Source organism: Macrobrachium nipponense, chromosome 25 (genome assembly GCF_015104395.2).
Source record: "Macrobrachium nipponense isolate FS-2020 chromosome 25, ASM1510439v2, whole genome shotgun sequence".
Taxonomy (NCBI): Eukaryota; Metazoa; Arthropoda; class Malacostraca; order Decapoda; family Palaemonidae; genus Macrobrachium; species Macrobrachium nipponense.
The window spans coordinates 67,997,938-68,010,604 of record NC_087214.1 but is presented as its reverse complement, the minus strand read 5'-3'; the positions used below and the strand labels follow the sequence as shown (position 1 = coordinate 68,010,604).

General features: G+C 39.0%; 1 protein-coding gene across 1 annotated transcript; it reads right to left on the bottom strand.

Annotated features, from left to right (window-relative positions):
- Nucleotides 1-646: 646 nt before the first annotated feature.
- On the bottom strand, nt 647-11,072 carry LOC135199499 (germinal-center associated nuclear protein-like). Its single transcript, XM_064227607.1, has 3 exons — nt 10,916-11,072; nt 7,886-8,041; nt 647-7,619 (listed from the first exon to the last, which is right to left on the bottom strand). Exon 3 carries the CDS (start codon nt 7,602-7,604, stop codon nt 1,191-1,193), a length of 6,414 nt encoding a protein of 2,137 aa, XP_064083677.1. The 5' UTR covers nt 7,605-7,619; nt 7,886-8,041; nt 10,916-11,072; the 3' UTR covers nt 647-1,190.
- Nucleotides 11,073-12,667: the final 1,595 nt, after the last annotated feature.

Below are 12,667 nucleotides of genomic sequence, written 5' to 3'. Positions count from 1 at the left end.
ATGCAATCTATTTACAATATCACTTATTCACAAACCATGTACACTAAACAAATGAGAACTTATTTAGAAATGTCCTTCATTATTGTAATTTGCATAATTTTACAAATAAGGCTGTTGTGGAAAGATGTGGTGTCCAGCAACTGGAAAAATGACGTGTCTTTCAAAAGAAAAGAGACTGACTGGACATGAGAAAGTTTATGGAGCAACTAAACCGAAAGTGGATGTGAAAGCAGTGCAACAAGGACCAATACAGAAGCCCAAAACATCAGGGAACTAGAGCATATATGAAGACTTGAGTAGAGGAAAGAAGAGTGCACTCATTTACATCCCTTGGTGTTGAAGTGGTATCACCACATCCCACTGCTTCTGAACTAAAGTAGCAGAGCTCATGGTATTGCCTATAAGATGGATATGGATTCAAATCCTCAGTAAGATTAAATTTGAACATGCAACGGACAACAAACTGTAAGATGGCTGCTATGTCCAAGTAAATACAAAACATCTACCAAGACTGACAGTAGTACGCTTTTCTGTCTCATAAAGCACAAAGTAAATCATTTAACATCTTAAGAAAACTTGACTTGACTATCTCCTAACACTTAAATATAAGAATATATTGAAAAGGAAAGTGAATGAAAATCTGTCCTGACTAAAAACTGAAGTATAATATTTTTAATGTACAAACTGCCTCATTTCAAAACAAAAACAGCATTATAAACATTATGTCACTGTTGACATCCAATATAAGGTATTTTGAAGTCTATAATAACAGGTACTGAAGCTTGCGCCTTCTTGAGAAGACAAGTCGACAACAGTTATAAAAACAATATACAAAGAGAACAAGTAAAAGCACTTTCAACATCAACTGATCAAGCTAGGGACTGAAAGTAAATAGCATATCAATAGTCGGGTATTAAAAGCAATATTAGCTATTCCTCATGCCACTCTCAACCAAACTGCAGTACAATGTTTCAAACACTGAACTTGACCACTAAACTAAATAACATTTTTTCAAGTAGCTTTGAATCCAATACCTTACCATTTCTACACTAAGATCTATACATAAGAGGATGTCAAAACTTCACATTCCTTCTCGAGGTAATGTCCTGAAACAATTTCCCTTAAGAGATAATAAATCTCTATTTGGATTTCAAACCAGACGATTTATTCAACTGAAATCTACCAAAAAATCACTCCTTAAAAAGAAAGCACAAGTCCTCCCCATCGCCAAGTATGCTCTCGAGCTTCTTCTGAAATAGTTTGCATTTCTCTTTCTCTTGAGCAATTCTGCTTGACAGTTCTGAATACGGGACGAACTCTTCCTCGGGACCGGAATCTTCTTCATAATCACAATCGTCAAATTCCAGCCGGTCCCTTTTATCTAGGTCCTCGACAACTAACTCGGGGCTCTCCAAGGCACCTTCGAGTCTCTTCTCAAACTCTAAATACTTTTCTTTCTCCTTCATGATATCGGACATAAGCTCTGAGGAAAGAGATGGGATCTTGGAATTTTTGGGGTTAATGTCCTCCTCATCCTTGCGTTTTCTTGAATTTTTATGGAGGGTTTCATAACAGATATTATCCCAGAGGGGGTCTGAATAATCACATGCATCCCACCATCCCTTGGGAAAAACAAAAGATCTTAAAAGCTGTGGTTGATAGAAAACTGGCAGGCTTGGAAGGGTGCTCAACTTAAAGGATACACATGTATGTATAAGTTCTGTCCAGGGAAGATGCAATACGTGAATTTCTGCGTCAGAACTCTCAAAATCCAATCTATAGAGGGATTTAAGAAACTCTTGTGTCTTGGTGAGTAGGCCATTAACCTGAGACCAAAGTACATGACTAAATGATTCAGGCTGTGATATCTGTACCACATACAGATGTAGTGCTTTAACCAGCTGCTCCCAGGGCATGAATCCATCAAGCCTAAATTCTGGAAGTTTCAATTGTTGAACAGTGCTGCTTATTAGCTTCATGTCTTCATTATTCCAAGAAGGTGGAGGGACTTGATCTAAACATCTTAATTCAGGTGGTGGCCAATCTAACGCTGACAACTTGTCATCCGTAAATACTTCTACCAAAAACTGAATTGCAGAGTTATATAAATCAATGTAGGTCATTGGGGAAAGGGGTGACTTTTTATCCATGCTTCTTTCATGCTGTTTGAGAACAGAAGGCTGGATGTAATAAGTGGCAACATATCCCAGGATGAGACTATCTAAACGAGACAATGACACTTGCATCCTTCCAGCATGGCTACTCCACAAATCAATGATTAAATTCATCAACTTCTCTGATGTCTCTGGGAACAGTACATCATTTTCACTGAGTACCCAGCAATCTTCACCAAACGGACTTCCCTCGCACATCACTTTGTAAGGGACATCCGAGTTGGCTTTGATCCAACTCTTCACTCTTGCATAGTCTGGGTCCTGCGTAGTTAACCCATGAGTGACAAATAGCATAGCTGATGTTCCACTGTTTACAACCTCTGGTAAACAATTTGAAGACACTTCTTGAAAAACAAAGCCATACTCTTGCCCTGTCAGTGTGGAAAGAAAACTAAGAGTATGGTTAAGTTCCACATTGATATCTGCATTTTCTGAGCCACTTAGTTTTGACCGAAGCCACTGCATTAAAGTAAAATCTGAATCACTACAGTTACATATCAAAATCTTGAAATAGTGCTTGATTATGTTGTTTATCCGGTTATACTTCTCAACTACTCTCCTCATTTCTCTTTCTAGTGACAGGGGAAACCAAGCAACTGACCTTTCAAGCTGATTTCGGATGAGCGTTTTCTGAGACATTTCAGCAGAAGCCAGTTTACGCTTCATGAGATGGTCAACACTGACATTCTCATTTAGTTTTCTCTTATAGCCCCAAGAGAAAGCCTTATTTTGCTCACGAATATCAAGCTGCGACGACAAGGCAGGAAAAGTAACCTGAGCTTGCTTGCGTCTCCTTATTCGAAGAACAACTTTCCTCCATTTTCTGAAACTTTCTCTCACTTTCCTTAATGTAATTTTTTGCTGCAGTTTTCCTATTTTGTCCTCCAGTTCTTTTGACATTTCTGAAATAACTTTGGTAGCCACCTTACGAACCTCTTCATGTACAACTTCAGAGACCAGTGAAGATGGAAGTTCTTTTACAAGAACTGCATGGACTTTCTCCAGCAATTCATTTTCAACCTCAAAGACAGACTCCTCGCAAACCTCTTTGATTAACCCAGGAAGCAAATCAGCCATGTATTCCTTACACAGTAAAACGGTGACAACATAGTGCAATTCTTCCTCTTCTTTTCTCTTCTTTTCTGCTTCTTCAATTTCTTTCCTCTCTTTTTCTTTTGTTTCTAAATGTACTTCATCATATGAAGTTTTAGCTATCATTTTTATTTCTTCTTTGATATATTCTACAACAATATCATTTATAAGACCTTTAGCAGCCATTTTCTGTAATTTTTCTTGAGTGACATTTTCAATGGAATCCTTTGCAATAACTACAGACAGTTCACTCACCACACTAGTTGTGATCATGCTGTATGCGTCCGTTATGAAGGTTATGTAATCATGATCAGAAATGGCATCATGTTCACAAGTGCTAAACGACTCACTTGAATCAAGAATACCGGGCACCTGGGGCATCTCAACCGGAGCTTCTTCAATAGTGGGCATTAACACAGACTCTTTAGGTACAGCAGACTGGGCATGACCCAAGAGCAAAGACTTCAGTTTCTTCTGCTGGTCTGTGGCATCTCGGGCATCGGGGTTTAAGTATCCGTTCTCGTCGAAGCTATCGTGGGGGACATAACTCTGCAAGGGATTCTCTGGCATTGGACCCCCTTGTATAACTTCTACCACGGTGAACAGTCGATTGCTTTCAATCAACTTGACGGGTCGTGTTACAGGAGGCTGTCCTTCCGGGTGAAGATCAATCAAGTTTTTGGCTATCACAACATTTTCTTTGTCAACTGTGATACCATGATAGTTCAGATACCCAACTGCATCTGTTCTATCCTCAAAACCCAGAGTTTTAATGATGTATGGGAGAGGTATGCTCACCCGTTTGGAGATAACATAAGCTTTAACAAAGATATCCAGTGCTTTTGATCGCACCTGAGGGAAATACCTATGCAAGATGCAACCCTGAAGGTATGTACCACTTCTTATGAGTTTGAAAAACTTCACAAAGTTATTGGATTTAAGAGCCAAAAATACTTTAAGCGCAAATTTAACGTCAGAGGACTTCTGAACCTCATCTCTGTACTGTGAATACTGATACACAATTTTCTCACCATCGTTAAGATTCAAGAGCATTTCATATGCCCTAAATTCAGCTTCCGAAGGAAAGAATTTTTTCATTTCTGCTAAATCTTTATACAGTTCTTTCAGAGTCTGTAAGCTTTTTGTCAAGTTTTCAGTATTTAATTTTCTGTCAAACACATCAGGGCTTTCCTCACAAAGATGTACGGCTGCATATATGTGAAACCTAACACATCTCTCAATGATAGTGACTGCTACATTATCTGTGAGCTGTTGCTGTGTTATATCGCTGCGGATAGCTCGAGTCCTGTCCCACAAATAATTGTACCACACTCCAATGTCTGTGTTTTCTTTGTCACAGAGCACCATTATATTACAAACCAAGAAATCCATAGTTTTCAGAAGCACAGGACCTGGCCTTAGTTCATGAGGCAAGGGTTCCTCTTTATCAGCACTACTCCTAGAAAACTTTTTCACTACCAGTTTGTGGTCCAATACACCATTTGTGACTTCGTACGAACTCAGGTCATTCTGGACATCCCTCATATATCTCTCGTGCTCTGGACACATGTCGGGGCAACCAGCATCTAAACTAGCAGCTTTCTTGATATCCAACCGCTTTTTCCTCTCATTCCTCATCAACTTGTCACGTGCCTTCAATACAGTAAATCTATCGTTAGAAGTCAGCGCTTGCAATTCCAGAGCTGCCTTTAGGTTTTTGATCTCCGTAAACACATCGTACTCTCTCGCAGGAGAGACAGGTCGACTTAATGTCTTCAATTTTTCCTCTACCTTTAACTTTGCTGACTTTGGCGAATCCATTCGGGTAATTTTGGGAGATCCAATTCTAGGTGCTGCCTGAGGAGACATAGTGCGAGGCCGAATTTCGGTTGAAGGTTGACCTGGCACTTTAACACTCTTTTTCTCTTCAGCAAACACCTTAGATATTTTTGAATACTTTCCAGGAGTAAACAAGGGTGGAACTGGTTGAGAACTTGGAGTTCCAAGAGTTGGTCTTTCTAGGGGTATGTATGGGTCCAAGTCACCTACAGCTTTACTGTCACCGACCGGATGAGTCTGCTTAAGAGTTTTAATTGCCTTTTTCTTCGAAAGTATGGCATCGTTACTGTTATCCTCACTCTTTCGCCGCACTGGAGTAGCGTAAAATATTTTGACCTCTGGCAAGTTGGGGTGAATTTTCTGACCTTTTCGCTTTGCCCTGGATGCTCCTTTGTGGTCCTCATACTGCACTGTAGCTTGGTTTGACTTTTGATTGAGGAACACTCTCTTAACCTTACCAAACTTCTGAAAATGTGTTTTGATGATATCTTTATCCATGCACGAGTCAGGAATCTGGGCAATGATGATCTTTGTCAAGTCTTTCTTTTCATACTGTGGTGGGGAGACCATTGTAGCTGATGCAGTGAGCTTGGGATCATCTTCTTTCCCAAAAATATCCAGTAAATCATCCAGCTGCTTACCTCTATCTACATCACTACTTCCTATTTCAGTAACACTTGGTTCATTTTCAAGTGATGAAGCTTCTATTATTTCTCCAGGTTCTAGATCTTTAGAATCAATAGCCTGCTCTTCTGTTTTAGGGTCCATGGTTGCACTGTCTGGCTGCCCTGGTGTTAAGCCAGTTTCCTTAGAACTTCCTCTTGAAGTAAACTCTGGAATAAGAGTTTGTGAATCTGGTTTGTTACAAAATGTCTGCTGAGAACTGCTGTCTGTTTCCTTTGAGTTCTTAACACCACCAAATATACTGGCAGGTGGAGTAAATAATGCTTTAGATGATGATGGTTTATCTTTTGATGTGACATCATAAGTTTTAGAGATGCCTGACAAAGCAGACTGGTCTTGACTCTTTGATGGCTCACATGCATGAATCATTTGAGATGTTTTACTAGAAGAATTACTTACAGTTGCTACTGGCATACTACTTGTTTCACTTGCAATCGTTCCTCCAAAAAGACTTGGAACTGGAGGAGTGTCTGACTTTGTTTCAGAACTGATTGTTATATTTTCTGAAGTATTGCTAGGGAGCTTAAAGATAGGGGCTGGAGGAAGAGATGTATCAGCTTCTACAGACAACTTAGGTACAGAAGCAATACTTGAAACAGATGGTTTCACATCTCCACATGAAACTTCACTGACCAAGGCACTGCTAGGTATACCACCAAAGAGTCTTGGAATAGTAGATGAAACACTGGTAACACAACTGGTACTTCCAGTAATGCTGCCGAAGACGTTGGGTGTGGACGTCACAACTGATCCTCCTCTTTTTGTTCCCTCAACTTTTCCACCAAATATACTAGGCACAGGTGCGGCGTTGTAACCGCTGTGAGAAGTAATAGATGATGATGAAGTAGCACTAGCTCCACCAAAAATAGCTGGTGCTCCAGTTGCAGGGGTTCCTGATGCACTTCCTGAATTCCTAAAGAGTGTAAAGGCTGAAGATGGTGCATTGCCTGAAGTAGTGAACATGCCTGGCGTTCCAAGACTTCCGCTTCCTGTAAATGACGAATGAAAGAGACACGTACTTGGGGTCCCACCAAAAACATTTAATTTTTTAGAAGATATCTCTGCTGATTTCTCACTTTTACTTACACCTGAGTCAGCCACACCCCCAAACACATTTGTTGGAGGTGAGCTAACAGACGTGACATTTCCACAAAGTGGAATATTTTGAGACCCTGTACCGCTCGATATTTCACCAAAAACTAGGGGCACACTTTTGGACTGTGTTCCTCTTTTCAATGCACTGTCAAACAGTTTTGAGCTAGTCTTATCTAGATGATGTTGGGAATCAGATCTTTGGTAATCAGATCTCTGCCCTGAACTGAAAGCTCCGAAGCCTAGGTTACTTGATATGGCTTTACCACTCATCCCAAACTCATGGCGAGCTTCTGCACTCACCTTACGAAATCCACCATCACTGGCAATGCCCTTTTCTTTTTTCTCTCCTCCAAATACAGGAAAAGTATATGTACCTGATTTGGATAAACCACCATCTGCCCCAAACATCCCACTTGGCCTAGATGAAACATTGATAAATGATGCTCCAGGTTCAAAGGTTTTGAAACTTGAAGTTGGAAAAGTACTTGACGGTAAGGAGGAAACGGATTGCTTTCTTGAACTGGTTGTAAAGACATCAGCGGAGCATGAAACGGTATTTCCTGACGACACAAAAGGGCCTGATGTTACTGTGCCAAATGGCCGTGGTATATTACTTGATTCTGATGCTGCTGTTCTTTGCCTGGCTGCAGATGATGAAGGAAGCAAAAAGGGATTTGTGAATGTTGGTTTATCTCCACTTTTTCCATCTTTGTTTGCCATTTTTCTCCACTTGCCCTGCAATGAAAATATTATATCTATTACTCTGAACTGTTATCCATTACTGCGTGTAAAGTCAATTAAGAGATAGTATACATAAATAGGGATTTCTAAAAAATGTTCATGCTTCACAGATAAGGCACCTGTCTATGATACCTTATGGAAGTACGTAGACAGATGACCAAAATGCAGATTTATTCATTAAAATTCTGCTAGGCTCTTATGACTTTTTACATAATTACTGTATTTTAAGTTCAATCTACCAAACTTTCTCACTCCTTTACCTTGCCTTAAATAAGTCGCATAAATGATGTAGATGTTCAGTGCCAAGTGAGACGACCCACACTAGACAGTGTGTGTCATCTGATCTTCTGTAATTTCTCAACAGTCGTGCAAAGGACCGGACGGATTCTCAGAGAAGCGACCTTTTATTGATATATCTGAAAGACCAAATAAAATAAGGAAAACTTGACATTAAAAGACAGGAACTTTCTCATATTCAGGTTACTCTGCAAAGATAAGATTTCCAAAAACTTCCAAAAATTATGAACAAGAATTTATGGGTTTAGCCAGAACTGGTATGTTTTTATATGCTGGAGATACTGGAATGCTGTCGTGCATCTGCAGTGTTACGAGCTAAGTCATGCGGCCTACTAGGTTAGGTTAGGTTAGTATTTTTCTTCCTGCAATCAAAATACTACAGGAAACTGCAATTTCCAAAGAAGTACGTACTGGTAATTCTGGACAATAACTTCACACAGACTGCAAGGAATGGTTCCGTGAATAAGACAGCCACTAGGGATTGGGGGTCATCAAATGTATTTTGCCGTGTTTAGTACTGGCCCCTGGGGGTTAATTACAGTCGACTCCCAAAAATAACGGTAAGTTCTTAATACCTAAGCAACCAAAAACTATAGGAAATTGTAATTTCCAAAGAAATACCAGAGATGGAGTTAGGTATTACCTAGATCTACTGAAATACCTGATGTGTCACTATTACCTATAGCACTTAGATTAACCCTACTACCTATAGCCTACTAGGTATAGGCTATAATATAGGGTAAAAAACCGCATGGTACAGGGGTGGACCATGTACGATCAATGTGTACAACCCCCAAAAAAATACATTATAACGCGTCCTGACATTGGAGGTGGGCATCAGACGCGACTTGTTGTTGGTGAGAAACGGAGCTAAAGACCTCTACTCCGGTGTCAGGACGCGTTATAATGTACTTTTCTTGGGGTTGTACACATTGATCGTACATGGTCCACCCCTGTACTACTTATGCGGTTTTTTACCATAAATAGGGTAAAATATCACAGCAGGCCAAGCAGGCCACCTACAATCAACGCTAGCCACCCTCCGAAAAAGTACATTATAACGCGTCCTGACACCGGAGATGGGCATCAGTCGCGACTTCTTGTTGGTGAAAAACGGAGCTAAAGACCTCTACTCTCCTTTCGAAGTAAGTATTTTCTCCAAAGTTAGAAATTAAGGCCAAATTTTAAGATTTAAACAGAGGGTACTGAAAAGGGTGGCTACGGCAGTGGAAATCTCGCCAAAACGCTTTAGAAATTTTTACTTACAACTAAAAATGTTTCGAAGATTGACGCTATCTTGATGTTTACGGAGTCGCTTGTGTCAACAAACTTCCCATTTCATGTGTGCTAAATCTGCACACCACTTGTATCCATAGACGCTGGGGCACTTTCATCACAACAATCGTAAACCCACCTCTTACCAGCACTTATTCGTACTTATTCAAGGGGACTACGGCATTCTTTGCGGCATTTTGCGCTCTTCAATTGTTGTCAATTGGTATGTGTTTACCCTCCAAACTAGGTATAAGACTTACACAAAACCGGGGAAATAAGTGAAATTAGCGTATCTATTTGTAGTATATATACATATTAGAGCAATTTTATCATTACTGCATTACTATGACAACTAGAATTCATCGAAACAGTTTGTAAATGCATCGGCGTATGTGTGACGCTCCACTAGATTGGCAACGATGAGCCATTTTTCCTCACGTCGTCTGCTCGTAAGTATACATCCGAAACATTTGTAATTTTTGGGGGTTAATTTGGTTGCAAAAAAGGGATAATGGACATGAATTAAATAAACATTTTGAAGTAGAGTTAAACTAAATATTGAGTAAAGTAAACAATTACGGGAATAAAGCTTTGCATCTCATAATCAGTGTTGTCGTCTGCTGCTCGTAACTGTGTTTGCGGAGTTCTTAGGAACCAGGAACCACAGCGTGGTTCAAGTGCACTGTGGAGTGAATTAAGACCAAAATGTGTATAATTACAATCAAATAAGCACTGTGAAATTTCAGTTGTGATGGCAGTAAGGATAAAAACCACCGATTACAAGGTAAGAATGAATTCAGTTCCAATCCAACCATAACCCCGGGAATAACAAGTTTCATACTTTCGCTAATATAGGCAACAACATGTTGTTTTATTGTGCTGATTACAACTGCAATCTTGAGTAAGATCAATAAACGTTACATAGGCTATATACGCTAACATTGTTCAAATGAGTGCTCGGAAGGCGGGGAAAGATGGTGGCCGTCACTGATGAGAACCGTCCATGCAAAACGTAGCCGCCATATTGGATTTCAAAACTGCCCTGAAAACATATTTTACGAAGAGCTCACATGCTTATTTTAGTTCGTATGGGGCTTTCATATATTACATTATGTTGACGAAACTTCAGTCTTTTAAATGGTATGCTTAGAGTTGCAATTGTATTCTAGTTTCACCAATTAAATATAGTTAATAAGACCCGTCCACCGTGATGAGGGTTGGCCTGCCGTGGTGTTCTACCCTAAATACCAATGGAAATTTAATTTTGAGTTTGTTCTTCAACTGAATCAGGCTTAGGTAATTACGCTTAAAAACAAAAATTAGTTCTTGTTGAGAGCTAAACATACGAAAAACAAATAGCCTAGCCCTAGACAAAACAAACAAGGGTAAACAAGGCGCGCAAATACCGTAGGTTACGCTACCCTACCATAGCTCTATACTATAATATAGGTAGAAACAGGCCTAAGCTGAAAAATTAGGCTTGGGCTAAACGCCTAGGACCTATAATTCAAATAAAATAGATTTTGATGAAGTAAATAAATAGAATAATCTAAATAAAATCACTTGGACAAAAGTCATACCTACTTAGGCTAGTTTCCTAACGTACGTAGTACTAGACCCCGTGGACGTTTCCCTATTAATCCTACGTATTTAAGGCTTCATTATCGATCTCACGCAGCATTAAACAACTCAAAGAGTATAAAATGGATCTACTCTACCTTATCTCGATAGGATATTCGTCTCTTCAATAAGTTAACCTTTAAAAACAAAAGGTCCTTCGTAGTTGACGTTACAGAAACATCGTCGACCATTTGTTTATGGTTATGGACGGTTGTGGGTCGAGGCTTCACCTTTACAACGGCGCCTCTTAGTGTTATGCGGTATCTTTTGTTTGTTAACCTCTTCAATTATTTTTTCTCTTTTTTTCCATATCTTATTGAAGGTATCTTTTTTTTATTTCATTATGTTCTTCTTTAAATAGGAATTTTCCAACAATATCACTTTCATTTTCTTCATAAGGTTGCTGAAGGCGTTGATTTTGAGCAGAACCACTGATCAGATGGTCTCACTAGATCCGTGTTTAATTTTCACATTTACTTTTATTATTATTAGACCTGGGTTTATGGGATACTAATTACGAAAAAAAGTGCGTTCTTATTTAGAATACCGGGATAACTTCAAGATTAGTGAGCCCACTATTTTTTAAGACAATGTTATACCACTTATATATATATATATATATATTATATATATATATATATATATATATAATATATATATCTATATATATATATATTTTATATCTAATAAAAGGAGCCCATAAAAACACCAAAATATGGAGAAAAAAGTACTATATTTCAGAGACTGCTGTCTCCCTCTTCAGGTAGATGAATGAGAAAAGTTTTACAGAAAAGGTGGTATTTATACCAAGAGGTCCATCCACAAACAAGCCAATTTAAGACACCCCCGCTGATAATCTTCCTTTAATCTTCTTAAGTGTTGGAAGTGTTGGTTGAATGAAGACGTTGTCGATCGTATCTGAAATCCATGCTCCTTTTGAGATGTTCATTACCTGCCTCTCTTTTATTAAGGCTGATTCCATCATTTGACTCTTGTACCGGCAAGTTGCTGCTATAAACTTACGTGACAAATTCCAGTTTTTATTCTATGGTTTTATGGTTCATTTATATGGTTGAAAATAGCCGAGTTCTGTTGTCCATACCTAACTGACCGTTTGTGTTGTTATTATCTCTGGGGAAGGAATTACCTGTAAATCCCTATGTAAGATTGATCACAGTCCTGGCATGGGATTTCGTATACCCCAGAGTCCTTTGGAGGTGTCTTTTGTTGGATGTTAATCAGGGATTTGGCTAAGGTGTTTGGGTAAGTAAATACAAAGGGTTCGATTTTCCGAGGGGGTTGGTTATTCTCTTAATCGTGTCCAGGTGGGAATTATTATTTTGTTGGGGGTGTATCTCTGGTCTTGTCTTTAGGGGGTCGGTAGAAAATTACGTTGCTTTGTGAATTGCTTTCTCAATTATATGGTCAGGATATTTTAAAGACAAAAGTTGCTTGCGAATTAGTTCAAATTTCTTTTTCCAGGAATTCTGGGGAACAAATTCGTAAGGCTCTTAAGAACAAGTTACTAGCTACACCTATCTTGATAGTAATGTCGTGATAACTAAAGTAGTGAATGTATGAAAGTGAGAACGTTGGTTTTCTGTATATGGTAAATTTGTATTCTGTCGTATCTCTGATTATTAAAACATCAAGAAAAGGAATTTTGTTCTCTGTTTCCCATTCAACTTTAAATTTGATGCTGGAATCGGCCTTAATAAAAGAGAGGCAGGTAATGAACATCTCAAAAGGAGCATGGATTTCAGATACGATCGACAACGTCTTCATTCAACCAACACTTAAGAAGATTAAAGGAAGATTTATCAGCGGGGGTGACTTAAATGGCTTGTTTG

Excerpts from the sequence above, each read along its gene's own strand:
- LOC135199499 (XM_064227607.1), bottom strand. The coding sequence starts at position 7,604 with ATGGCAAACAAAGATGGAAAAAGTGGAGATAAACCAACATTCACAAAT.